At 40.2% G+C, this 25,975-nt stretch overlaps 1 protein-coding gene and 1 non-coding gene across 8 annotated transcripts in view; both read right to left on the bottom strand.

The window, feature by feature from the left end:
* The window catches only part of LOC110570121 (amyloid beta precursor protein), a 257,792-nt gene that overhangs the window by 51,310 nt on the left and 180,507 nt on the right, over positions 1 to 25,975 (bottom strand). For all 7 annotated transcript variants that reach the window (XM_021678092.2, XM_021678094.2, XM_021678095.2 and 4 more), the window contains 2 exons: positions 11,706 to 11,834; positions 10,734 to 10,833 (listed from right to left, as the gene is read on the bottom strand). In XM_021678092.2, coding sequence (XP_021533767.1) covers positions 10,734 to 10,833; positions 11,706 to 11,834 — 229 coding nt within the window. The remainder of the gene's footprint in view (positions 1 to 10,733; positions 10,834 to 11,705; positions 11,835 to 25,975) is intronic.
* On the bottom strand, positions 1,579 to 1,685 carry LOC123326967. The gene has a single exon (XR_006541443.1). It is a non-coding gene; the product is annotated as a U6 spliceosomal RNA (small nuclear RNA).

The raw sequence follows: 25,975 nt of genomic DNA, 5'->3' as shown, positions 1-25,975 counted from the left end.
CATTCACAGAGCTAAAACCTTTCTGTCGGATCCCTCACAAATGATTAAGCCCTGGCTACGGATTATTACCTTATGCTTTCCGAGAAATCTGTGCTCGTCCTGCGCGGAAAAAAATCTAATGGCAATCATATACGAGAAGGGATGGCAGTTGTCATTTTTCATATGCTGGTCTGTGATTTCTAAGCAAACAGAGAGTACAAATGTGACAAAAAAATCCTGCAAAATGAACAATGCAGCTGATTTTTATGTCCTTTATAAACGCCCCAATGCTGACTTAAGTATTCAAGGGTGTTGAGTCTTTGAGCTTCGGAACTATCTTTACTGAGTCATATCTGCTAAAAGGGGCTGTTTTCAAAGAAAAGTTGTGGAAGGGGCGCCTGGGTGGTTCAGTTGGTTAAAGAATCTGCCTTCGGCTCAGGTCATGATCCCGGGGTCCTGGGATCGAGCCCCGTGTCGGGCTCCCTGCTCAGTGGGGAGCCTGCTTCTCCTTATCCCTCTTCCTGATGCTCCCCCTGCTTGTGCTCCCTCTCTCTTTCTGTCAAATAAATAAATAAAATCTTTTTTTTTTTTTTTTAAAGCTGAAAAATAGCTCCCTGCACCCAGTTTTGTTTAGCTTGGCCTTAGCAGGGACACAGAACAAATACCAGTGGATACAGAGACATGAGAGTGGAGTCGGTCTTCAGTCTTACTGACCAGATGTACGACACGGCACATCCTGGTTGCTCTGAGCCTATAAAACGATGCAGGTGAGCCAGCTGAAAGCTAAGGTTCCCTTCTCTAATAATCTTCAGTGAGTGATGGTGCAAGTAAGGAATGGCTGTCAGATGCTTCTACCCAATACCAAGAGACGTGGCAATCAACATCCCTCAGCTTAATGAGTGCAGCCTCCTTCCCAACTGCATTTCCCCGAAGTCTCCCCAGGCAGATTCTAAGTAGGAAAGCTTGTGCCCCACAAATGCAATATATCTGAGCACAGAATCTGGAAAACGGTAGGTGTTTAATCAATACTCATTAAGATCCAACATCTCTGGTTAATTCTTGTATCCCTTTGCTCTTCACGAGAGCAAATGATATGCATGTGTCCTTTTCTTTTATGGTGGTAAAAAACACATAAACATAAATCTTACTGGGACGCCTGGGTGGCTCAGTCATTAAGCGTCTGCCTTCCGCTCAGGTCATGATCCCAGGGTCCTGGGATCGAGTCCCGCATCGGGCTCCTTGCTCAGTGAGGAGCCTGCTTCTCCCTCTCCCTCTGCTGCTCCCCCTGCTTGTGCTCTCTCTCTGACAAATAAATAAAAATCTTTAAAAAAACAAAAAACAAAAAAACCTTACTATTTTAACCATTTTTAAGTGTACAGCTCATTGGCATTAAATGCGTTACAGTGTTGTGAAACCATCACCACCATCTTTTTTCCAGAACTTATTTTTATCTCCCCAAACTGAAACTCTGCGCCATTAAACCCGAACTCCCCGTTCCCACCTTCCCTCAGGACCTGACAACTATTATTCTACTTTCAGTCTCTGTGAATTTATTACTCTAGATGCCTCTAGTCATCCTCTAGTTATAAGTGAAATAAAAAAAATACGGGATGCTTCATAAATTTGCATCTCATACTTGGGTAGGAGCCAAGTTAATCTTTTCTGTATTGTTCCAATTTTAGGAGATGTGGTGAAGTGAGCACCACAGATATACCTCTGAAACCTTCTGGGTACTGCTTATAAATTCTTTGAGCAGAGACTGAGAACTAAGCTGTTTGTTAGTGATATCTGAGTGGCAATGATAATGGTAGTTTCCTTTTTATTTGATATAATCTGTTTGGTATGAGAGAACTATAACAATTTAAAAATTGTAACTATTAACTATAACAACAAAGTTTTACATATGAAAATTTTAGAAAACCACTTACTGGAATTATTGGAAACTTACAGCAAGAAGCATGTGTTATTTGGTCATAGTCTTTAGATAAAGAAAACAGTTTTAATGTAATACAGAAAAGTCACATTATGAATGATGAATGCTTTCACATCCAGTTACATACATAATACTTTTCTTATGGTGCACGTCATATCAAAAAGAGCATGTTTTGCAACTTTCCTTTCTATCACATATACTGACTACCACTTGAGAGTAAACCCATTTTAATTCTTCCAAGTCTTAGTAATCAACAAGATGAAGGTAGGCTTTTGGCAGAAGAGTGACTAATCCAGAATTCTGAACAGCAATCTTTCTTTCGAACTCCCCCAACCCCTGACCCAAACCCAGAATGTGAAATTTGGTTTGCTTCTAGAGTTTCCTAAATAAAAACAATATGAAATGCTAATAAGTATAATCATTTTAATAAGATATGTTCCCTCCTGCACTCCCAGCCCTTCACTGCTCATGCCCCAGGAAGTTCCCCCATAACCGGGCAAAGCTTCAGAAGCACTCACTCTCGCCCCAGAGTTACTGCGTCACTATTACAGCCTCGGAAAGAGAAGAGGTGAAAAGTTTGCCAGGTTCCAGCCGGCTCAGGCTATCACTTCTGAGAGGCATGAAACTTGCAGCTGCCCCTTCTTTCTTCTCTAAGATGACAATATCTATGATCTCTGTGCGTCTTAGGACCAGGTTTACCAAGTTCAGTGTGAAAGAGGAAGCTGAACACATGGTTTTTCTCCCTGCTCTCAGGAGATGGGCAGGCTCATCTAAGAGCCACCCAAACCAAGAGCAAAGACAGAGGCGTGCACGAGCCAATACAAGGGGTCACCATTTACTGTTTCAAAGACACAGGAAGATTTAGCTCATGTTTTAATAAGCATATGTAAATGAGTAATATTTATAAAAAATTAAACACATTTGTCAAATAGGCTATTTTAAACCCACTGTCTTATGTCAATACATCTGTGAACAATAGCTGAAATTAAGTAACACCCCGGCCTTGGCCCTTTGACCACCTGTTTCTGACTCAAAGTCCAAAACACTCTCTCTGAATGGTGTTTTGATTCATAGCCAGTCAACATTCCTTTGTACAACTGCCTCATAATTTGAAACAGGTTAGTGGATTGATCTCTTGCTGTCAATCAGGTATGTACCCTACTGTCTACGACTTACTTTCTCAAGAGGCCCATCGTATATATAACAGGAGAACAGTTCACAAAAAGCAATGGGGTTCACTAGGGGAATACGCTGCAAAATTTATTTCTGAGTTAAACAGCAAGAAGCAAATTAACATTCCTTCCATACTCTGTCTCACACACAAACATTCATCTCATTGCCAGTTAGTCTTTGTGGAAATATATTTCAAAAGTAATTTCAATTTCAATGCATCTCTATATTCAGGGTGGCAGACCTACTACACTTCTTTTCCCCTCCTCTTTCAAAATATGAACCTTGAAGGCAGCTGCTTGTGAAAGGCAAAACAACCAGCTCCTCTTCCAGTCTAAAATCACTAGCTGTTCCCAAGACTCTACAAAAAAAAAAAAAAAATATCAGGACATCCCTGCTGTAGGGTTCTATGCCAGGAAGTAGTCTAGCAGCCGCCGCTGTGGTCAGGCCTCACTCCTCCATCATTTTTAGTTACTAAAGGTTTCTTTTTGGATTTTGACTCAAACTACAGGGCCAAACATAAGAGCTGGTGGGTTAAGAAAAAACTTGAGACCCATACTGGATTGTCATGGGAATCGGCAGAGCTTGGTGTGGGAGACCAAGTTCACCCACTTGGTCGAGGTGTCCACACACACAGACAAATAAGGGAAATGGCACGAGCAGAGATAAAAACTATTGATGTGTCACAGTCATCATGATTTAAGGAAAAGCAAAATTTGGAGTAAAAGGTGACAGTTGGCTAAATTAATTTTCCTTACCCTCCTAAATGAGGTCAAAATGGAATCATTTCATAAAAATGAAATACCCTATGATCCAGCAATTTCACTTCTGGGTATTTATCTAAAGAAAATGAGAACACTCCCATGTTCACTGCAGCCTTACTTATAATGACCAAGACATGTAAACAACCCAAGTGTGAATGGGTGAATAGATATAGAAGATGTGGTGTACACACATGCGCGTGCACGCACACACACACACAGTCATTACGTACAGTGGAATATGATTTAGCCATAAAAAAGAATGAAATCTTGCCATTTGTGATAACATGGATGGACCTTGACAGCATTATGCTAAATAAGTCAATTAGAGAAAGACAAATACCATATGGTCTCACTTATAGGTGGAATCTAAAAAAACGCATACTCATAGATAAGGAGAACAGACTGGTGGTTGCCAGGAGCAGGGGTTGGGAGGTGGGCTAAATGGATAACGGGGGACAAAAGGTATAAACTTTCAGCTAGAAAATAAGTCATGGTGACATAATGTACAGCATGCTTACTATAATTAATACGACTGTACTGCATATTTAGAAGCTTCTAGGAGAGCGGATCTTAAAAGTTCTCATGACAAGAAAAAAAAATCTCCTTTTGTAACTCTGTATGGGGAGAGTTGTTAACTAGACCTATTACGGTGATCATTTTGCAACGTATACAGCTATTGAATCATTATGTTGTTCACAAAAAATAAACTAAATAAATAAGCGAAACGAATGGGTCCATTCTGGAAGAGCAACTGTCTTGCTAAGAGGGGGACAAAGATAATACATTTAGAGGTAGGCAAATAAACATTGGCCATACTTGTAATTCAGGTGACTACACTGGGGAACATGAAAAGAAGCCTGGAGACTATCCTAAAACTAAGGAAGGAACATGTCTTTGGTGATTTATGAAACAAATGTTCTTGTTTCCAAATACTTAAATCAGCTATAAAATAATAAATGGACATACATTTAAAAGCCATTCCTTATGAAAAACGAAAAGCATGCGTCCAATAAGTTGATAGCTGTCTCTCACTTTCTCTTATAATTGATTTTCACCTTGATGTTCTTCCTTGACTAACAATTATACATAAGGATACTTAGAATTCTCAGTAGAAATGAAGGTTCCATTTTGTTCTCTGGCAAATGCTATAAATATTCTATTTTAAACTTAGACTACTTTGGATTCATTAAATCCCCAAATCAGTAGGTTTGTTAGGGGCAGAGAATGGAAACACTGTCTTTGAAATAAGCATGCTGAATTTTCCCTAAAGAGTAGAACATTTTATCAAGAGGTCATCGTAAAATTGTAATAATAAATATAAGCATTCTTTCATGAGCACGAGTCCCTTGATCTCCTGCCACATGTTTCACTCCTACCCCATTCACTGTGGATTTATTCGGTCAGAGATCCTTCCAACATCTGGCTTATAATAATGCGTGTTTTTATTAATTTTGAATGCTAAAAGAAAAAAAGGGTATGAAACAATGATGCCTTCCTTCCCCTTTGCTTCCTACTGCCTTTCTCATAAATTGGTCATTATAGCATTCTGTGGGATAGCCATCTTGGAATTGTGAGCGCCAGTATTTTTAGCCTTGAGGTAGCTGCAAAATGAAACACTTTGATAAATAACCTCAGTGCTGATAGGGTAGAAAAGAATCCTTTTAGCAAAGAGTTAAAGAAGATTACAAAGGGCATAAAACCCCAATCGTTTTTGAAATAGCAACCTGACAAAGAAAAGGGTGAGCTGAACGGCAGGGATGAAGGGATTCTGCCTTTTGGAAGGGTTAAAAGACAATTAAAACAGTATATGGACAGGAAAAGAGGATGCATATTTTCATGAAAATACTTCCTCTATCATTTGCTGAATAAAAAGCAAAGTCCTAAACAGCTATTTTAAGTGAATAAGGGCAATTTCCCTCCTCTATAAACAATGCCTTAAGACTTTTCTTGCAAGGAAACTTCATAATTTGCATTGAGGTAAACTTTTGTTTTTTAAAAAACGGAAAATATGAAGTAATATATGGCTGTGCCTGGGAATTTGCACATAATAATTCAAACAGAACTGAAGAGTTATATTATAAAATAATAAAAAACCAAGCTTGCATAAAACTAACAGCGGTTTTGATAATTCAAACTTATTGGTGAAGCAAATCAAATAAATAGCCTCAGACTCTGATTGACAAGACAGTGAAACCAGGCAACATACTTAATAAATCAAGTGTCAAGTATGTAAATTGGGCAGATAACCAAATAAAGAGGGTCAGGGAAATTACATAGGACAATACTGTAAAATGTTATTAGTTACAGTATTAGAACTGTACTTTATTCTTTTTTGATACCTTTGCCAACTGCACTCATCTTGTTGGTTTGATCAGTCACAGCTGTAGAGAATGCTGTAGCCGAGGAAAGAGATTTGTTTTGTGCCACACTGTTAGGTGCTAAGGAAGGAGCTCGGGGTGGGTCCTTAGGGTTATGAAGGAGTCCACCTGATCAGCATAAGTGAAAGAGCATCTACCTTGCATCCTTGGGATTTGCTTCAACCTTGTCGACAATTACTAATACCCACAAAGTACCAGGTCCTCTGCTGGATCCTAAGGATGCAAAGAAGACCCAGACCTGTCCTGCAAGAGCTCACAGCATGCGGGGTGGGTGGACATGTCAACTAGTAATTACGTACCAAGTAAAGTACGGTATTAGAGGTAGGTACAAGGTGCTTTAGACACTGAGGTGCAGCAGAAGGAATTCCACCTGAGAGAGGAGCATGGGTGGCAGAGAAAGCATGAATTCTGGACTCAGGTAGACCCTGGGTCCAATTCCGCTATCATTACTTCACGATCTGTAAGGACAAGTTAGCGACCTCTCTCTAAGGTTTGGTTTCCTCACCTGCAAACTGCGGGTGCTATCACTGAATTCACCAAGGTTGTCACTAGCTCACAGGCCGCACTTGTGTGAATCACAAGAAAGCCACGCTTCAAGTGGGACTGGACCCAACCTCCGAGGGCTTGCTTGGCTCTGTGAGCGGGATGCAGAACGTCAGCTGCACTTTTCACCTAAAGCACCTGCCACATCTGTATGTGGTGGCCCTGGACCTCGAGGGTGAATGTTCATAAAGAACTTGGACCGTCAGCATCATCAGTAACAGATACTCATTAGTTTGCTACGTGGCTGTCACTCACACACCAGCTTGTCTCTCTTGCTTCCTATGCAGATTAGCCAAGGTTTTATAGGAATGTGGCTATTTCAGTTGCGTATTGAAGGATATGCCACTTTTTAAGCAAGGAAGAACAATTTACATGTCTTGTGACTGGCAAGAAATCATGGCTGAAGGAGAGGAAGGTGTCATGGAGAAATACTGGCCAAGGGGGAGGTCCTATACTTGAGACTGCAATAGGAGTCAATTTCAAGAGGGACACAGTCATTGCTTTTTTATATACACTGCCTAGAGTGTGGGAAATGTGTGGGATATTCTCATAGTCTGGGATATGGTATTGGGATTTAGCAGACAGGCTTTTTTTTTTTTTGGGTAGACCTAGGGATTTGGGATTTACTGGAGTCAACAGTGAAGTAGCACAGACAGATGGGATTCCTCAGGAAACCACAGTGGTGAGCGAGGCCAGCACCGAATTCCCTGGCACGATGAATTCTACTGTCTGGTCAGCTACCCTTTACTGTTCTCACCAATTTCACACCAATTCCCCTTTTTGCCCTTCCTTCTTTCTACTGTGGCTAGCTTCTTCCTCATTTTTGTTCGTAACAGAGAATTCTATGCTAGTGGGAGCATAAATTTACCGAAGCAGATACAGCTAAGTCACTAAAGATACCAGCAGTCCCTGAGACTGGAAAAACCCGTCATCTCATGAGCACCTGTTACCCTAATACAACTACTGTATTTTCCTATAGGTGTTTTACTGCATTAAACATGTCCGAATTGCCTGCATTTATAAGCACAAACTTTTATATAAAAGGCATGCATTTGTAGGTACTTCCAGATCTTGCTGTTTTGCCAGTGGACCGGAACTTCAGTGTCCTCCTTATTTGCATAGAACTGACTCTAAATCTAAAGTTTGATTATATATAAAAAAGGCAAGTCAGACTACTGACAAAGACTATCTGAAACTATTAGAAAGAGTACAAAGCGTAAACTGGAAGAAATCTGTGACGATCCTATTCAGGAACGAATTTAAAACAAAATAAAACAACAACCCCAACAACTTCTATTACAGAAAATTTCAAACTTTTACAAAAATAAAGAAAATATTACAGGGAACTCCCACTTTGCTTAAACAAATTAGCACCCATGGCCAACCTTACTTCAACTACAGTCCTCCTTTATTTTTATTTTTTTTAAAGATTTTATTTATTTATTGGACAGAGAGAGACACAGCGAGAGAGGGGAACACAAGCAGTGGGGAGTGGGAGAGGGAGAAGCAGGCTTCCCGCGGAGCAGGGAGCCCGATGCGGGGCTCGATCCCAGGACCCTGGGATCATGACCTGAGCCGAAGGCAGACGCTTTATGACTGAGCCACCCAGGCACCCCTAAAGTCCTCCTTTAAAAGTGAGTTATTTTGGGGCGCCTGGGTGGCTCAGTTGGTGAAGTGTCTGCCTTCGGCTCGGGTCATGATCTCAGGGTCCTGGGATCGAGCCCCGCATCGGGCTCCCTGCTCCGCAGGAAGCCTGCTTTTCCCTCTGCTGCTTGTGCTCTCTCTCCCTAACTCTCCCTCTCTCAAATAAGTAAAAAAAAAAAAAAAAATCTTTTAAAAAAAGAAATAAATAAAAGTGAGTTATTTTTAAATGTTCCTGCAAATGAAGAACAATGTAAGATAACTAAGCTCAATCCAGAAAAGGCGTTCTCCCCAGGGTGCTCTGTTCTGTAGCTCTGACACTGGGAGCTCTTACGGTAGGTCAGTAAGTCTGTTCGTTAGGCAGACTTCTCTTTCTATAGGAAACAGCCATTTAAAAATGGAGGCAAGGAAGATTTTAAAAAAGATCATCTTTCAGGATTTGATATCTAGTACATTTAGAATGACAAAAATGAAAAAAAATATAACATGCTCTTAATCCAAGTTCATAGTTGAGGTTTTGTTTTTCTGTAAGAAAAAAATTTCCATGATTCTAATTTATCTGAATATCCTCCCTGTCACTGAGATCTGAAGTTCACTGTATTGTCCTATTCTTGGGCATTTTGCAACACCCTATACCTGAATCACCATCTGTTCTGTGGAAGTGTGACTTATTAGTGGCCACTGTCTTCAGCACTTATTTTGCTAAATAAAAAGCTCTAATAATTTAGTGAGAAAGAGTCCATCATAATTGGTCATTAACTTTCTAGTGCTTTGCAACGGCTTATTTCTCTATAGCTTGGTATTACTAACACTATCTCAATTGAAGACACGTAGGAAAATTACCTTGTTAAGACAGGTATCAGGCAAAAATACATTCATTTAGAAGACCTGAGCTCCAGGTTGTTGAGAGTGATGATTTTTGTCCTTTCTACAACTGAATGGAGGATTTTCTGCTACTTATTTGAAATACAGTATTTTAAAGGTTCCTTACAGATTTCTACCTCCAAATATAGGTAACAAGAATATTCATTTCTTACAGAAATGTAATAGAATGAAAGATTAATTGGCAAGCCTGTCTTCAGTCCACGGTATAGACTAAACACTCTCCTGATGATCCTCTTAAGATCTTGATCAACGCTGAATTCCTTCTGAACAGAAGTTTAGATAATTACGAAACTTCTTTTTCAAAAGCCTGTAGCCGGAAGTATACTTGATTCTGTGTGTTAATACACATTAGGAGCACAACATCATCACCTGATACATGCCAAATACTTGACAGCAATACAAACAAATTTATAAGGCAGTACTGAATTAGAAAAGAGAGAATACATAGCATGGGCAGGAGATGTAAAAAGCAAGCCAAGGGGTGTTTTAGGCACTTCAAAGGATGAATTCCTGTCAGGGGTGTACCCATCTACAACATCCGGGGTGTTCTGCTTTCAGATAACCTGCATCCATTTCCAACTCAATTAACAAAGGGCAGGTTTGTTATGGAGAGGGAGGGACAGATTGCTTATTTCCTGACAGCTTACATACCGAACCTCCGGGATATGTACATTTCTTTTATGTTGAAAGATTCACTCGCGTAACTGCCGTCTATGTGCTTTTATGAGGTAAAGTTAAACAAATATGGGCATTTGGGGGGTTTGTGGAGACTTACGTTATGGGAGGCTCTACTCCCTTTCCAAGAAAAACAAAAGCGGGAGAACTTACTTATATGAACTATGAAACGTGGCATGAGGAGAAGTCGGGACATAAAAGCACGCCATGTCAACTTCCTGGTTTTGAGAACTATTATAGTTATGTAAGGTGTTACTATTGAGGAAGGGGGGTGATGTGTATACTGGGCTTCTCTGTACTGTCTTTCCATGAGTGTTTATTTCAAAATAAAAGCTTAATGAAAGAGGGGGGGGCACATATTTCATGACATTTAAACAACAACACGGCTCAGAGAACACTCATGGCTATTAGGAGAGGGGTACCAGAGAAAGGCGCGTCACTGAACATAACTTCGAAGTCAGACGACAGACGGTTTTGTGCTTTTGCTCTGCTACTTAGGAGATGTGTGCCACAGGCAAGTACGTTCCTTAAATTCTAAGCCTGAGCTCCTTCGTCTATAAAAGGAGGATACCATCCCACTCATGAGGTGATGATGACTTCCATCCCCCAAGAGTTTCACTGTAAAAGGGAACGTGCTCTTTCTCCTCCCACAGATCAGACCGCTGGTGATTCCTGCTGCGGACAAACTCTCAGGGGGCTGATTTTTTTCCCCGACAGGAGAAGAATATGTTTAGATGCTCGTCATCAAGAGAAGAGCTTACTTACCAACTTCATCCTGAATCTCCTCGGCCACTGCAGGCACATTGTAGAGCAGGGAGAGGGACTGGTTCATGCGCTCGTAAATCACACGGAGGTGCGTCATCACCTGCCATAAAGGGGCGACAGCTCCAGGTAAGTCATCTTTGCAGCAGGGAAAAGCTGTTTTCCTTACCGAAGGCCACAGACAGATATAGACTTCCAAAATAAAATAGACAAAACGCTGCTGGAACGTGTGACCTGAAAGGTCATCCTCATTTTCTGGTTCTCCCATTCTCTATTCTCGAACTTTAGAGCTGCTTTAAACTTCCCATTGTATTGCACGCTTGCAGCCATAATTACAAAGCCATCTGAAAAGAGCATTTCTGATCCTAATATTTAGGCTCCCTAAATAACCCCCAATGCTCTAAATATATTTGTGCAAATTTTTCAAAAGATAGGAACATATTTCAATTTGACTGGAAATTCCTTTCATTCTATCTATTCATCCATCCATCCACCTATCTATCTTTTTATTTAAAATTCTCCCATTTAAGGAAATGTAAAATTTCAGATTGCCAGAGGTACATCTCACTTGTCAACCTTTGGGGATGGAAATAAAACACATTGATTACAGGGTTTCATTTAGGCTCACATTATATCCAAACACTGGGGTAGCAGAGGAGTTTATGAATTGAACCAATTTTAGAGGTTTTGGCTGACACAAATTTTGTCTTCAGTCATCAGAGTTTTGAAGGGTTCCTAAAGAACTGGCAGCAGTAGACACTAAGATGTTTATATTTCTCATTATTTTCATAAATCAGAAAATGTCAAACCACATGTTGGTTGAAGACAAGCCTTTGGAATTTACCGGGTATTAAAAAACTCTTGCTATAAAGGTAAAGTGCCCACAAGCACGCTGGGAATACCTACAGATCTACCTCAAAGGGCAAGCCCACTGGACTGTCCAGGCTGCACATGACGACCACATTCTGTGTTTACCTGGGACCGGATCTGAGCGGCTTTCTTTGGATCCACCATGCGTACGTGCTCAAAATGCTTTAGGGTGTGCTGCCTGTCCTTCTGTTCAGCACGAACATACTTCTTTAGCATGTTGAACACATGACGAGGCTGTTGCGGAAACAAACAAACAAAAAAAAACCTTTCAGTTTTGCGCAAAATATTACCTGTCCCAGGGGCTACGTGTCAGAGGTCCCAGTAACTCATTCCATAACGTGGAAGGACTGTGAGTCACCTTTTTGCAATTCTCCCACTGCTTTCTGAATGGGTAATTACTTAGTTGATTGGCCACTTTTCATTTCGACAAGAGCATTTAGCATTTGACATACGACTGTCCTTAAGCAACATTTTCTTTTTAAATGGCAGTGTTCTGCTACAGAGAGGTGATTTCGGATCTGTCATATTCAAGTTCGGTCCTTCCCCTTTTCCCACCCAAACACATAGGAGCATATACAAGACTACATTTCTACACGCATAATCTTCATGGATATCTCAATGGTAATGCTGCACAAATAATCCCACCACCCATGAGCATATAAAAATATAATAATCAAAATGAGAAAAGTTATCCATCACTCATTTGTAGGCCAAGGAATAAATGCTAAGCTTTAAGACACAGTACACTTTCCTAGGAGGAAGGCCAATGGGAAACTGTAGTTATTTTACTCTGAAATTTAATTAAATTCTTTCCATGCCATCAGATTCTAATTCAGCAACAATTTTCTTCAGTGCTTCTGTTTTTTTTCTAATTGGTTCTATTTCATTTTTATTCTAGTCTTTCTTGAAAACATTCATCCTAATAAAAAAGGACAAAAGCTCCTTTGTCTTAAATGTTTCTATTGCTATATGTATTCTATTATGTGATTTTGTGAAATGAGATCCAAAAGCACACGTTTCTTCGTCATTAAAACAAGCAAACAAAATCCTATGAAAGTTCATGTCAGGAATAGAATTTTGGCCATTTGGGCAAACCCAGTTATTATTAACTAGGTCATGGGCACCTTGAAAGCCAGTTGGAAGGTGAGGAATTTATTTCCAGAGATGGTATGTTGGAGGTAGGGTGAAAGCTGTAGTATTTTATGGGATGTCCCTCCCCTTCTCCTTTGGTTAACTTAAGGGTCACCTCCCTGACATCCCAGGTAGAAGAGGTATCCTTTTTTTTTGGTGCTCCCATGAAAAGCTATGTTTATCCCCATTATTGCACTGAACACAATCTATTAAATTATTTATGTTTCTGACTGCTTTCTTCAACTGTGAGACCCTTAAGGGCCAGATTTGGTCTTTATCAGGAATCACGGTACCCAGTGCCTGACTCAGAGAGGGTGACTTGCTTAATTTATGCTTTCCACAGGTCACATTCCTGTACTTAAGAAAGCAAATATCTACAGGTAAAAGAAAATAAACCTCTGCTCATCCGCTTTATTCCTTTCACCCTACAAGAAATGTGCTTCCCCATAATTCCACCAAAAAAGGCAGATATCATGGCTGGAAACCTAGCTTTTGGCAACACATCATTGTAATTCTCATTTGTACTCTGATATCTAGTTGAATCTACAAATCAGAGAATGATCTTTTAAATCCTAAGAGAAGAAAAGTTAAAGAGATAACAGTTGACAAGCTACATCAACTGTATCTATTTATTTAAAAGACGACTGGTTTAAAGGCAGGCTATTATTGAAAGTGATGAATATCTTATATGCAGGATTGTGCAGTCAGGAAATTACGTACCCTTGATCCTTGTTATTCGACACCGAGGCCTCTAAAATTCTCCTTCTAGTGCTATTACAATGATACCTCCAAGGTCGGAGGTATCTAGTCATGATGTCCCTGCTCCTGACTGGCTTTATGTGCTTTCTTAGTTGCCCTATTTCACTTTTTTCCCTTGAAAAGGCTTCACTGTTTTGAGGAAAACAGATTTTTTTTCCTTAAAGAGTTCACATAAGCAAAAATACTCCAATTCAACATAAGGATTGCTTTCATCCTATCTGTCTATCTGCAGCCAGTCACCTATGAATGTTCCTCTAAGGCATTCCGTCCTGAAATGATGGTCACGGCCGGCCGAGTGTGTGAGCCAGAATATAAAGGCTCCACACTGGCCTTGGCATTACTGCATTAAATCTAAATCTCAAATTAGAGAATGGGGAGGTAATTTCTGATAACATCTGGGTCTCCCCTTTTTTCTTCCACTATCACCAAAAACAGCATACACTCCCACTTGGAAATTACTACTGTTAACATCAATTTTATTTTTTATTTATTTTTAGATTTTTATTTATTTGACACAGAGAGAGATAGTGAGAGAGTGAGCACAAGCAGGGAGTGAGGCAGGCAGAGGGAGAAGCAGGCTCCTGGCTGAGCAGGGAGCCCGACGCGGGGCTCGATCCCAGGGCCCTGGGATCATGACCTGAGCTGAAGGCAGAGGCTTAACCGACTGGGCCACCCAGGTACCCCTGTTAACAGCAATTTTAAAATGAACCTGACAGTCCCCAAATTATCTAGGCTTCAATTTTCTCTTCTGTGCAACTCAGATAACAGTATTTTTCATATAGAGCATACTGAGTATTAAAAATGTTCTGTGATGGGGCACCTGGGTGGCTCAGTCGGTTGAGCGTCTGACTTCAGCTCAGGTCATGATCTCAGGGTCCTGGGATCAAGCTCTGCATGGGGGTGGGGGGGTGGGTCTCTGCTCAGCAGGGAGTCTGTTTCCTCCTCTCCCTCTGCCCTCCAACCACCTCCCCCCCCCGCCATGCTCTGTCTTTTTCTCTCTCAAATAAATGAATAAAATCTTAAAAAAAAAAAAGTTCTGTTTTAGCTACTCAGGGCAATGCTCAGTTCACAGCAGGAACACAATACACATTTATTTCTTCCACTCAGTCCTGGCCTCCAATGCCCACCCATTTCTTTCCTCTAGGCAACAGCAGTTCCACACTTACTGATGGCTTATAGAATGAGACCATGTGCTTTATGCATAGAAACTCACCAAATTTTCCCATCAACCCTATGACTGGGGTTTTATTATAGATAAAACAAAGCACAAAGAAGCTAAGCTTGAGGGCTATGTGGCTAGTTACACAGCTAGTTACAGAACTGGTCCTTGGGTACAGTGAGAACAGGTAATCCAACTCCGACTCCCAAGCCTGGTCTCTCGATCGCTGTGATCCTGATTTTCAAAGAAACTCTAACATGGACCAAGCCGAAGACAATTCCAAAAAGTAACTTACAGAGTTGAAAACAAAGAAATAATTGAGTGGTTAGAAACGAGTCTGTTCTAGGAGTCCTTGCCTGAGTGTCTAGTGCTTATAAGCTCAGATAATATTCTCTGGGGACATGATGACACCTGCTTTTTTCACTGTGTAGAAGGTCATCCAGATTTAGCTTATTCACTCTCTCAGTTGCTGTCCTTGGTTTCTGGCACTCTACTCTGCTTTAGTGACTGTGTCAGATGTGGGGAGGTGAAATAGCAAGATAGGACTGTCCTTGGTCAATCTGTTCAGGATTACTAGAAAATGAGGAAAGGTATCATAGTTAAAAGCTAGGCTTTTGCGACATGTGTGGATTCTAGCTCTAAATCCACCCTTCTCATCTATTAAGATGGATAATTAAGTGGTGAATGTGGTTCACATGTTTAAGACTGCTTATTTAATACCAATATTTCCTTCATTTCAGAAATATATTCCTAACTTCCTGCATCAAATCCCGAGAGCTTGACAATGAAATGGTAGCACACCAGGGTCTCGTGATTCCCCAAGCCTCCGTATCTCTCTACCAGGGAACAAAGCTCCTGCCAGGATAATGAGCCCTAAGAGCCCATTGTAAGCTATGATCTCATCAGTGTTCGTATGAGCTCAGATACACATTGTGTGTGTGTCTAATACAAGCATCAGCCTTTTTCTTCCTAATGTCTACGCCTCGGGACATGAGATAATTCAGGAACACATTACCATGCCCTTCAATAAGTGAATTACATGGTTCTGCTTGGTTGATTTATTCATGCAAACACATTTCTAAGAATCATGCTTAGAAATGAAAAAAAAATGAGATTAGCTCTTATGGAGTAGGCAGATAAATCATACCAAATAAAATGGCGGTTATGTCTACACCTCAGCAACAAATACTATATTTAGGTAACAAAGAAAAACAAGTAATTGTTTTTAGCACTTTTAGCCAGAATACAGAATTACCAAGGCTTAAAACTAGTTATTTCTAGTGGTGTCCCGTATCCATGTACGATAGAATAACAGGGAATCTCTTAGGGCGTTTTATTTCCTTATGCTAGGGCAAAGGTAAGTATCTTAAAATTTTAATTAAAAAACACAGTAATATTCACAAAAGACTAAGAGAAGAAAACATACCTGGGATCTCTATAGAAACGTATTCTCTTAAAGTAAATGTATTACTATTGTCACAATAGTTACAGTTAAGACAAGACTGTTCATGTGATTAGAAAAATGAGCATAAGAATTCAGTGGCTCAAGCACACTGATAGTAAGCAGAGTTTAAGGAACATGTTTTTAACCTTAATGCGTGTAATTTCAATCATTCTCAAGTCTTTAAAACTTCTGTAACGAGTAATAATGTTTTTTTTTTCCTGCCAAATTTCCCCTATTTTACAATTTAGATAGTGTATGTATTCATACTATAATCTGATTATACTGGCATTGGATGGCTAATCTTATTATTAAAATTTATAGCACAGAACAGAGAAAATAAAAGGAAAAGATCTGCCCCAGGGGGACTAATTACATCCAATCCTTTTTTATTATCACTATTGCTTCTGAGTGTTTAGCCTATAATAACAAAGTATCTATTTGCATCTGATATAACACTTTTCAATTGGCACTAAAATTTCTTCACTATTCACACTGCATTTAGAAAAATCATTTCAAAAAGAATTTCTTAAAGGATTTAGGCTGGGCATTACTAAAATGATTAGACTTCTTACTAAAATGGATTGGACTTAACCTAAAATAGATTTACCTTTTGGAACATTAACTGTTTCTTTCTTGGAACACGAGCATAGGATATCTCCAGGCACTAAACAGTTCCTGGCACAATTTGGTTGCTTTTTAAAAATGTTTGTTAATTAAATGAATGAATAACCTAGAGCTGAATGTGATTTCACAAACAGTGCCGGTAGCAAAATATATCTTTCCTGGTATCTGAGTTGAAAATAAGCATCTCTCCACTAAGATGCATTCCCAATTTTCATGAAACATATTGATTTTTCAGCCCCACTTGATCTATCAATCCAGAGTGCTGGATTCCTTTAGGAAGCATATTCAAACTATTATCAATAAAAATTCATTTCATCAGTTTCAAAAGATGACATAGCTTGTCTTCTTATAGCTTGGGTTTTAAGATGTCAGTTTGATGTAAATAATTTTGAAGGGAATTTCATGGTCTTTGCCTATATAAGATACTTTTAAAAAATTAATTTACCCTGTTCTCAAATGTATTGCCTTTTCATTTTTTTTTTTTAATGCAGTTTTATATGTTTGGTGTTCCTGGGCTTGGGGTCAGTCACGTACATTTAACTGACTCAATGTCAATCGTGTCTGAATGCGTAGCTTTTAATTCCACAGTTCAGGTGGGAGGTATATTAAAACACGACTAACTGGCCCTATTGTTCCATTTTGTAGCTTTAGGCTTGATCTAGAAATCTGGCATCCTATCATAATAGACACTTGTGTCTTAAACCATTTTCTGACAAGAGGGAATTATATGTCATGAGCCTTTAAAGGCCCTGAGTGTAATCCCACCAAGGAGGAAGAAATAAATGACTCACTTTATGAGGAGCACCCTAACCTTTCCAGGTCACTAGGGACTTATTCAGAAAGCCTTCTCCAGGAGAATTAAATTGCATCCCAGTGGTTTCCAACCCTGTAACCAGGAAAGTTAATCACCTATCGAGAAAACACAAATCTCTCCTGTTTTCAGAAAACAGGTTCAAGGCTGTTATTTTCATAGTTCTACGTCTTGGAGTTCAAGAAATCTTTTTTTTTTTTTTAATTTTTTATTAAAAAAAGGATTGTATTTATTTATTTGAGAGAGAGAGAGAAAGAACAAGCAGGGGGGAGCAGCAGAAGCAGAGGGAGAAGCAGACTCCCTGTTGAGCAGGGAGCCTGATGCGGGGCTCAATCCCAGGACCTTGAGATCATAACCTGAGCAGAAGGCAGACGCTTAACCGAATGAACCACCCAGGTGCCCTGGATTTCAAGAAATCTTAAGCATATACAAATGCAAAATGTATACAATTTCTGTGCAAGTTTTAAAAAAAGCAATCTTAAGAGTTAAATCTTCGTTTGCTTGACATGGTCTCAGTTAAGTTTATTTTGCCACTTTGGCTCTCTCAGAATTTCAGCATTTCATAAGTACCCCCACTGTTGTTAAGAAAAACCTGGAGGAAAAAAAAGACATTCAGGGAAGTATCCACGGGAACCTTTGGATCACAGCCGTGTTCATCTTTAGAGCTACGAGTTGAGCTAAATTTTTAAAGTTCACTGCAAAATTCATCCACATTTCTTCAGAAGAGCACATACATGGTTTCTGTAGTTAAAAAGGCGTATAAGAAGGCCAATGACAATCCTGTGCCAAGTTGAACCCTGAAGTCTTGAAGCAACTGGGCAAAGGACAGGTTTCTTGTGACTGCCCCATTCAGTGTGTCTCCAGGTTTGATAACAGGGAGGCATTAGAATCACCCCTTCCTGGCACATCCAGGTAACTGCTTTGCCTCTGGCGGCCCCCAGGAGAACAGAAAGTCGTCTTTCCATCCCTTCCCTCCTCCACAGGGAAGCAGATCACTTCCTGAGAGGGACTCGGCAACAAAGCCTCCACATATTCTGTCCTAACAACATATTCTAGCTTGTCTTTTCTTAGGGAGGAAGATATCTTACTACTTCACAATCTCATTTCAACCTTCCATTAATCTTTTTTTCTAATATGGCTAACAAAAGCTAGAACAATCCCAATTGTGAAAGAGTAGAACAATTAACCCCAATTTGCAAATGAGGAGGAAGAATCCTTTTCATTAAGCCACATATTCCAAGTGATAGGTTATATAGATGGCAGACCTGGGAATTAAAGACAGGTGCTGGGGTGCCTGGGTGGCTCAGATGGTTAAGCGTCTGCCTTCGGCTCAGGTCATGATCTCCAGGTCCTGGGATCAAGCCCCACATTGGGCTCCCTGCTCAGCAGGGAGTCTGTTTCTCCCTCTTCCTCTCCCCACTACTCCTGCGCTCTCTCTCTCTCACTCTGTATCTCTCTGTCTCAAATGAATAAATAATAAAAAAAAAATTAAAAAAAAATAAAGACAGGTGCTGAAATCTATAAAATACAGACAATAAGGATGGTTTTAACTCTGTCATTCATAATTAGTGACCTCTTGTTAAATCTGGTGGGCTTTATATAGTTTTTTTCAGGATATTCTGCTAGTTCTCAGACATAACTGATTTGGGGTACTGTGACATAATAAGGAATGTATATTTAATATCTTTCTCTAGTCCTTGACGCAGAGCTCCTGAAACTTACAATTTCCTGAGTGACAAGGGCATCTTTTGTCAGAATATTCAGTCTTAATCCCTGGTTCCTGCCACAAAAGCCTCTAAGGACCCTTGAAGTGATGAAGAGTTGTCTCTGGTACGCTAACCCAGTGACTCTTGGAGGATGGTGGCTGGTTGCTAGAGGGAGCAAGCCTGTGATTAGAGGTCTGGAACTTTCGGCCCCACCCTCTGTCCTTCAGGTGGGGAGAGGGACTGGAAATTGAGTTTAGTCACCAGTGGCCAGGGAATTAGTCAGTCTTGCCTACCTAATGGAGCCTCCATAAAAAAAACCCCTCACAATGGGGTTCAGACAGCTTCCTAGTTGGTGAGAACAATGAGGTACCAGGAGAGCAGCAGGCAGAGAGGGCAGGCAAGCTCCTTCCTCCCATACCTTGCCCCATGTATGGCTTCCATCTGGTCATTCCTGAGTTACGTCCCTTATAATAAGTTGCTAACAATAAATAAAGCACTGATCTGTGTTCCGTGAGCTGTTCTAGTAAATTATCAAACCTAAGGACGGGGTCATGGGAACCCCTGATTCATGGCTGGTTGGTCAGAAGGAAAAATGTGTGTTGAAAAAATCTGACATTTGGTATTGGAGTCTGAAATACAGGACAGTCTGACAGGACTGAGCTGGGCCCTTAACCTATGGGGCCTATGCTTACGATGGGCTGTTAGTGTCAGAATTAATGTGGGGGGAAAAAAATCTCATACATTTGGTGTCAGAATATTGAGAGTAGAGTTACACGGACCACAGCTATAAATCAGTGAAGAAAGCATACAGGACTGGAGTTCAGGACCTGACCCAAAGCCCAGGATCAACACTTTTGGACCACCTCTGGCATACACTGGATACAGAGCTTAGATCAACCAAGCTGAGAGCAAAGAAGGGCCAGAAATTCCCTGGACTTGCAGGGCAGGTCTTCAATTCTTTTTTAGTCAAGGAGTGAGCCATGCCAAAGCTCTTAATGATGAACAGATTAATATAATTCAGAAGGCAAAGCCCAGAGAGCTGCAGAAGAAACCATAAACAAAGGATGCTTGAAAGTATATCACAGACCTTTGAAAAGATTTGTCAAACGGTCTGATCACCCGACAAATGCCAACTGTGACATAATCTTGACTTTTTACAAGAGAGTTACAATAATATGTTTTAATTTTGCATATTCATACTTAAGTTTTGGCATTTTTGCTTCCCACATCCTCTAACTGGTTACACCATGCTCAGAGATATGGACATTTATATTTAATTTCACCTTCTCGTCATACTCCCGCTAACCACAGTGCCTTGACCTAGTGGAAACATTAATGTGAAATACCTTGAGATAAAGCTTATATAAATACAAATGCAACTTAGGATTTTTAAACTGATCAGTGGATGAGCTTCACAAAATAAGTGAACTCCCTGAAACCCATGTGTAATTCTGTGTGTGTGCATACATGTTTCTTGGGAGAAGATCCCTCGTTGCTATCTGTTCTAACAGGGTAGATGTCTATAAAGCCCGGCAGGTAATGGCCTGTGGATCATTAAATAATGTGCTATTATGCATTTGTCTGTAAAAATGAAATATTTTGAAGGATGAAATGCAAACAGTTATCAACCTCTAAATCTGTACATGCAACCTATGCTGGAATGAGATAGGGCATCCCGATGCTGTACGTTTTGACAGCATTTGATGAGCTGTTTTGACTTTAAAGGCAGTCATGAAGGAGGGCTTGCTGTGGAGGGAATCTGGTGATGAATATGGACTCAGAGGCACAGGACAGCTTTCAAGCTAATACCTTTCCTACATACTTCATAATTTTCTTTTTTTTTTTTTTTTAAAGATTTTTATTTTTTATTTTTAGAGAGAGAGAGCGTGCAAGAGAGCATGGGATGGAAGAGGCAGAAGGAGAGGGAGACAGAGAATCTCTAGCAGACTCCACACTGAGCACAGAGCCTGATGCAGGGCTCGATCTCACAACCCTGAGATCATGATGACTTGAGCCGAAATCAAGAGTTGAATGCACAACTGACTGAGCCATCCAGTCGCCCCATACTTCATAATTTTCTATTTAACTTAATTCAATTAAAAACAGAAAGCACTAGTGTCTCTTGTTTACATACTTTCCATTGGTGTTTAGAAGATCTGTCTGTTGAGCCTGGTAAAAAGTCAAAGCGAGGTTAAGGAGGTCATATTGACAGGCAACAAACCACTCAGCATAGTCTACAGGATTTTGTTCAATGAATGCTAATCCTCCTGTTTTCCTTTCCACCTGTTTGTTACTGGGTCTGTCTTTAAAAGCTTTCAAGTCAATGAGTCTTCTTGTGCTCACCAATTTTTACAAATCTCAACTAAAAGTGAATGATGAATGGATGGATAATAAATATATAAGGCATAAGATAGGGCGCCTGGGTGGCTCAGTTGGTTAAGCGACTGCCTTTGGCTCAGGTCATGATCCTGGAGTCCCGGGATCGAGTCCCACATAGGGCTCCCTGCTCGGCGGGGAGTCTGCTTCTCCCTCTGACCCCTCCCCCCTCTCATGCTCTCTCTCATTCTCTCTCTCTCAAATAAATAAAATCTTAAAAAAAAATTAAAAAAAAAATATATAAGGCATAAGATAATTATTTACATTTCTCAAAGGTGATTTTCAACATAGCAGTCTTTTAAGTACATTCAGATCGGCATTACAAAATTTCTGTTGTATCAAAATCTTGAGGGAAGAATGTCTTAAACATCTTGGGATTTCTCTGTTTCAGTGCCTTCAATATTAAGAACTAGGCAAATACTTTTTAACTTATTTACCATCCATTATATTGAGGTGCAGATTGTACCGTATTTACCTTGGCATGTAGATACATGCTCTCTACACATATTCTATAAATGCTCACATCTCTTTTTTGATCCAAAGTGATTAGCAGAAAATGAAGAGTTGTAGGGAGAAGGAGAGTTTGCAATATCACATGAAAATTTTTTATTTTTTTTGAAAAATTTTTTAAAATGGCCAAGTTAAGCACCTCAATTTTGCACCCATTAATCTCTGTCCTTTATTTTGCTGCTATTTTGCTGCTTCTTATTGAACATTTATTGCCCTGCTGTTAGAATGCACCAAATCTCCATCTTGGGACAAATCATGTTCTTTGATGATAAATCTCACAGATCATTACATTAATGTTCTACCAAAGAATTCTATGTGGCAGTTTTCCAGAATCTCAGGAAAATTTAACATTTGGTCAAACTAATCAGAAATGAGAAAGCAAAGCTGTTGGTGCTAAAGAAAGTGCCAATTTTCTTCTTCCCCTTCAACTGAATGTTGAGAATCTGAATGTGAGGTATCAGATATAAGCATGAAACTAATTTTAGTGTGAAGATGGCTGCAATTATGACACTGGAAATAAAAACAACACACACCACTGGCACAGAGACAAGACAGATATACATGAAAACATTTTCTAATTCTCACTTCCACGTAGAAAATGCTTAAAAGTCATTGCAGTCAGGGGGCACCTGGGTGGCTCAGTCCATTAAGCGGCCTGCTTGAGATTCTCTCTCTCCCCACCCCTCCCCCCAACGCTCTCTCTCTCTTTCTCTCTCTCTAATAAATAAATAAATGAATCTTAAAAAAAGGATTGTTGCAGTCAGGATAATAATTAGGATGTTGTCTAATGGGAGATTTAACATCCTATCTATAAAGATACCAAAAAGCTCAGAATTACAAAGAAAGCTTTTATAATTCATCTCTCATCTTTTAACACATTTCAGTTCTTACTAATTAGGAGCTCTTGAGTTTTCCCACACCTAAGCCTACCATGGGAAGCTTTATTTTAAACAGAAATTCCTATCTAGTCTTTAGTTTAACTGCACAGGAGTTTGCTTAAGGCTAAATGCCCTCCAGATTGCAGAGAATGTTGGACAGTCAGGCGGTATCATTGTCTTCTCTCCATCCAGGAAGGAGAATCCTGACAGCTACAAAAAGGAAGGTTCAGACCATATTTAGCTCATCTTTCATGAGGCTGTAAGTTGCTTGATAGGAGCTCTGAGAAAGTAGGAAGTCAGAAGCACAGGTAGAAGTCTTGAGTAATGATAATTTAGTTTTAGGAAGTACTTGAGTTTAGTAGTGATCCATTGTGTGATGCAACTCTGGAGAGGAATTTCACATTTCTTGGGAGGTGGCGGGGGGTGGGGGGGAAGGATAACTCTGATTTTCCAAGGAAACTTTTTTTTTTTTAAAGATTTTATTTATTTATTTGAAAGAGAGAGTGAGAGAGAGAGCACAAGAGGGGTGAGAGGAAGAGGGAGAAGCAGACTCCCTGCTGAGCAGGGAGCCCGATGCGGGACTCGATCCAGGGACTCCAGGATCATGACCTGAGCTGAAGGCAGTTGCTTAACCAACTGAGCCACCCAGGCGCCCCTTCCAAGGAAACTTTAAGTGAAAAAAATTAAAGGGGCCGATCCTTAGAAGAGTCACTAGTCCTCTATAGATTAAGAGTTTATGCTGAGCGCAAAGACCAAACTATTCCTGAGGAAAATGCAACTGCTTCATCTCTTGTAATATTGGAAGTATTTGGATACTGCAAAATTCTACGTATACTTCAAACAAAGCACTTGTAGACTGCCCATTTACTGGATCAGCCAGCAGGCACAAAATTCATGAAACAGGAAATTTAGAACATAAAACACACAGACATGGGGACTTATAAATGAAATTCATAGTACAGCAAGGCATTCTAGCTGCACAAAAACATCATCACATAATACTTCCAAGCTCGAGTTGGAAAATGTAGATAAAATTATGGATTAAACCTCAGCCTCAGAGAGACCATGGAAACAATCCATGTTGTTTCAGATTCCCATGTGGCAAAGGCTGGGACTGGTGGAATATGGTCAGCGTTAATGGGATAATTATTTTGAAGGTGCTCTCAGCTGTAGAATCCACAGGAAAAGAAAACTCTGACTAATTCATTTCCTTATATTCAGCTAACATTTACTGAATATTTCATATTTTCTAGGCACTGTGTTAAGTATGATGAAGATCTCAGAAAAATTTATTTATGGCTCCAATATAAGACATGACGTTCCTCAGACAGTAATGGGCACACCCCTGATTTTTTTTTTTTTTGATTTGTCTTTCAACAGCAATACAGAAAAGTTCTTAAAAAGGGACTTAGAATTTTCTTGCATTTTTCCAAAGTACAGAGCTAAGTGCCGTATCAAGCTATGCATTAAACACTCAAAATAAAATTTAAATAAAACACTCATTAACTTAACAGAAATGGCAGGTAATGCCAAGATTGTAGGCCTGTGACTATCCAGCCCCAGTTTTTATTACATGGGAAAGTTTTATGCATGTCTAGGTAAGAATTCAATAGCCTTCTTGGATCAGTCAACAACAATCCGATTTTTTTTTAAGAGTTTATTTTTTTGAGAGAGTGAAAGAGAGAAGGGGGCCAGGGAGGAAGAGAGAGAGAACACGAGCAAGGGGAGGGTGAGAGGGAGAAGCAGGGAGCCCAACGTGGGACTCCATCTTAGGACCCTGGGATCATGACCTGACCCAAAGGCAGATGCTTCACTGACTGAGCCACCCAGGTGCCCCTGATTTTTTTGGACAGTAAAACAGTTCTCCCTAATCCAGTCTTTAATTTTTATTTCAGATAAACATGATGTTTAATTCTACAGGAAGAGATCGATAGGCCCAGAACAAGCATGATTATGACCAGTCTGAAATGATCCCCCCTGGTAACACAGGAAGCTTTGGCAAATATTCTTCTCATCACTGTCTTTCTTGTGATGGCAGATTGGGTGGAACTGAAACTTCTGAAACGTGCATTTGTTAAGGACTCCATTCAGTCCTCATCTTATATTTAGCTCTATCAATGTCCACATAGCAAAGACCCTCCTTTGGAGACTGGACTTTTGGCTGGAACACTCCACTAAATGTCAGCAATTAAGATTCTTGTCTCAACACCCACCCCCCTGCCCTGCCTTGGCAAAGGATCCCAATGGCTCTGACCCCAAAACTGAGTCTTCTATAAAAAGAGGACCAAGGAGTCAAGGGACTTTTCTCCAAATGCATGTAAACAGAATTTTACTGAACAGTGCTAGGACAGAGATTTTTTTTTTCTGACTAGAAAATGAAAATGCTAATGTGATATTCTTTTTCAAAAGCTTTTTGTTCAGAGAGGAAGTGTGGTCTAGTAAGAGGGCACTGTGGTAGTCAGCTGTGATTCGGAGCTCCACCCTGTCCGTTAACCAGGGTAGCGGTGTCACCCTGAACCAGACACTCGATCTCAGTGACGTCAATGGTGGAACAGGGTCAATCCTGTCTCACCATCTGTAAGAGTACCGGAAGCTCTTTTAGGGTTCCTCAGAGCTTTCTGTGCTGTAACATCAGCAGAAAAAGAAGAATCAAAATAAGGGGCATCAGTGTAAGTGGGTGGCTATTTGGTTTTGTTCCATAATATATGTAGACTGCTCCTTTCAGCCAAGATGGAGTAATGAGAACCAGATTTACCGGACAGCCTGTAACAACCAGAATAGACAGAACTATGTTTCTAAAAGATAGTAGACATCAGGTGGCAGGTAGTGAATGCTGTGAAAAGGGAAACGAATGATATGAGCCCTCCGACTCCTCAAGCTTGTCGCCATGCATTTCCAAGCTGTCACTCCATGTGCAGGACCAGCTGGAGCCTGGTGGACCCCACAGTTAAGGTAGGTGAGTGAGTCTAGAAGGACG

This window comes from Neomonachus schauinslandi, chromosome 1 (assembly GCF_002201575.2).
Source record: "Neomonachus schauinslandi chromosome 1, ASM220157v2, whole genome shotgun sequence".
Taxonomy (NCBI): Eukaryota; Metazoa; Chordata; class Mammalia; order Carnivora; family Phocidae; genus Neomonachus; species Neomonachus schauinslandi.
This window is presented reverse-complemented; position numbering and strand designations above follow the sequence as displayed.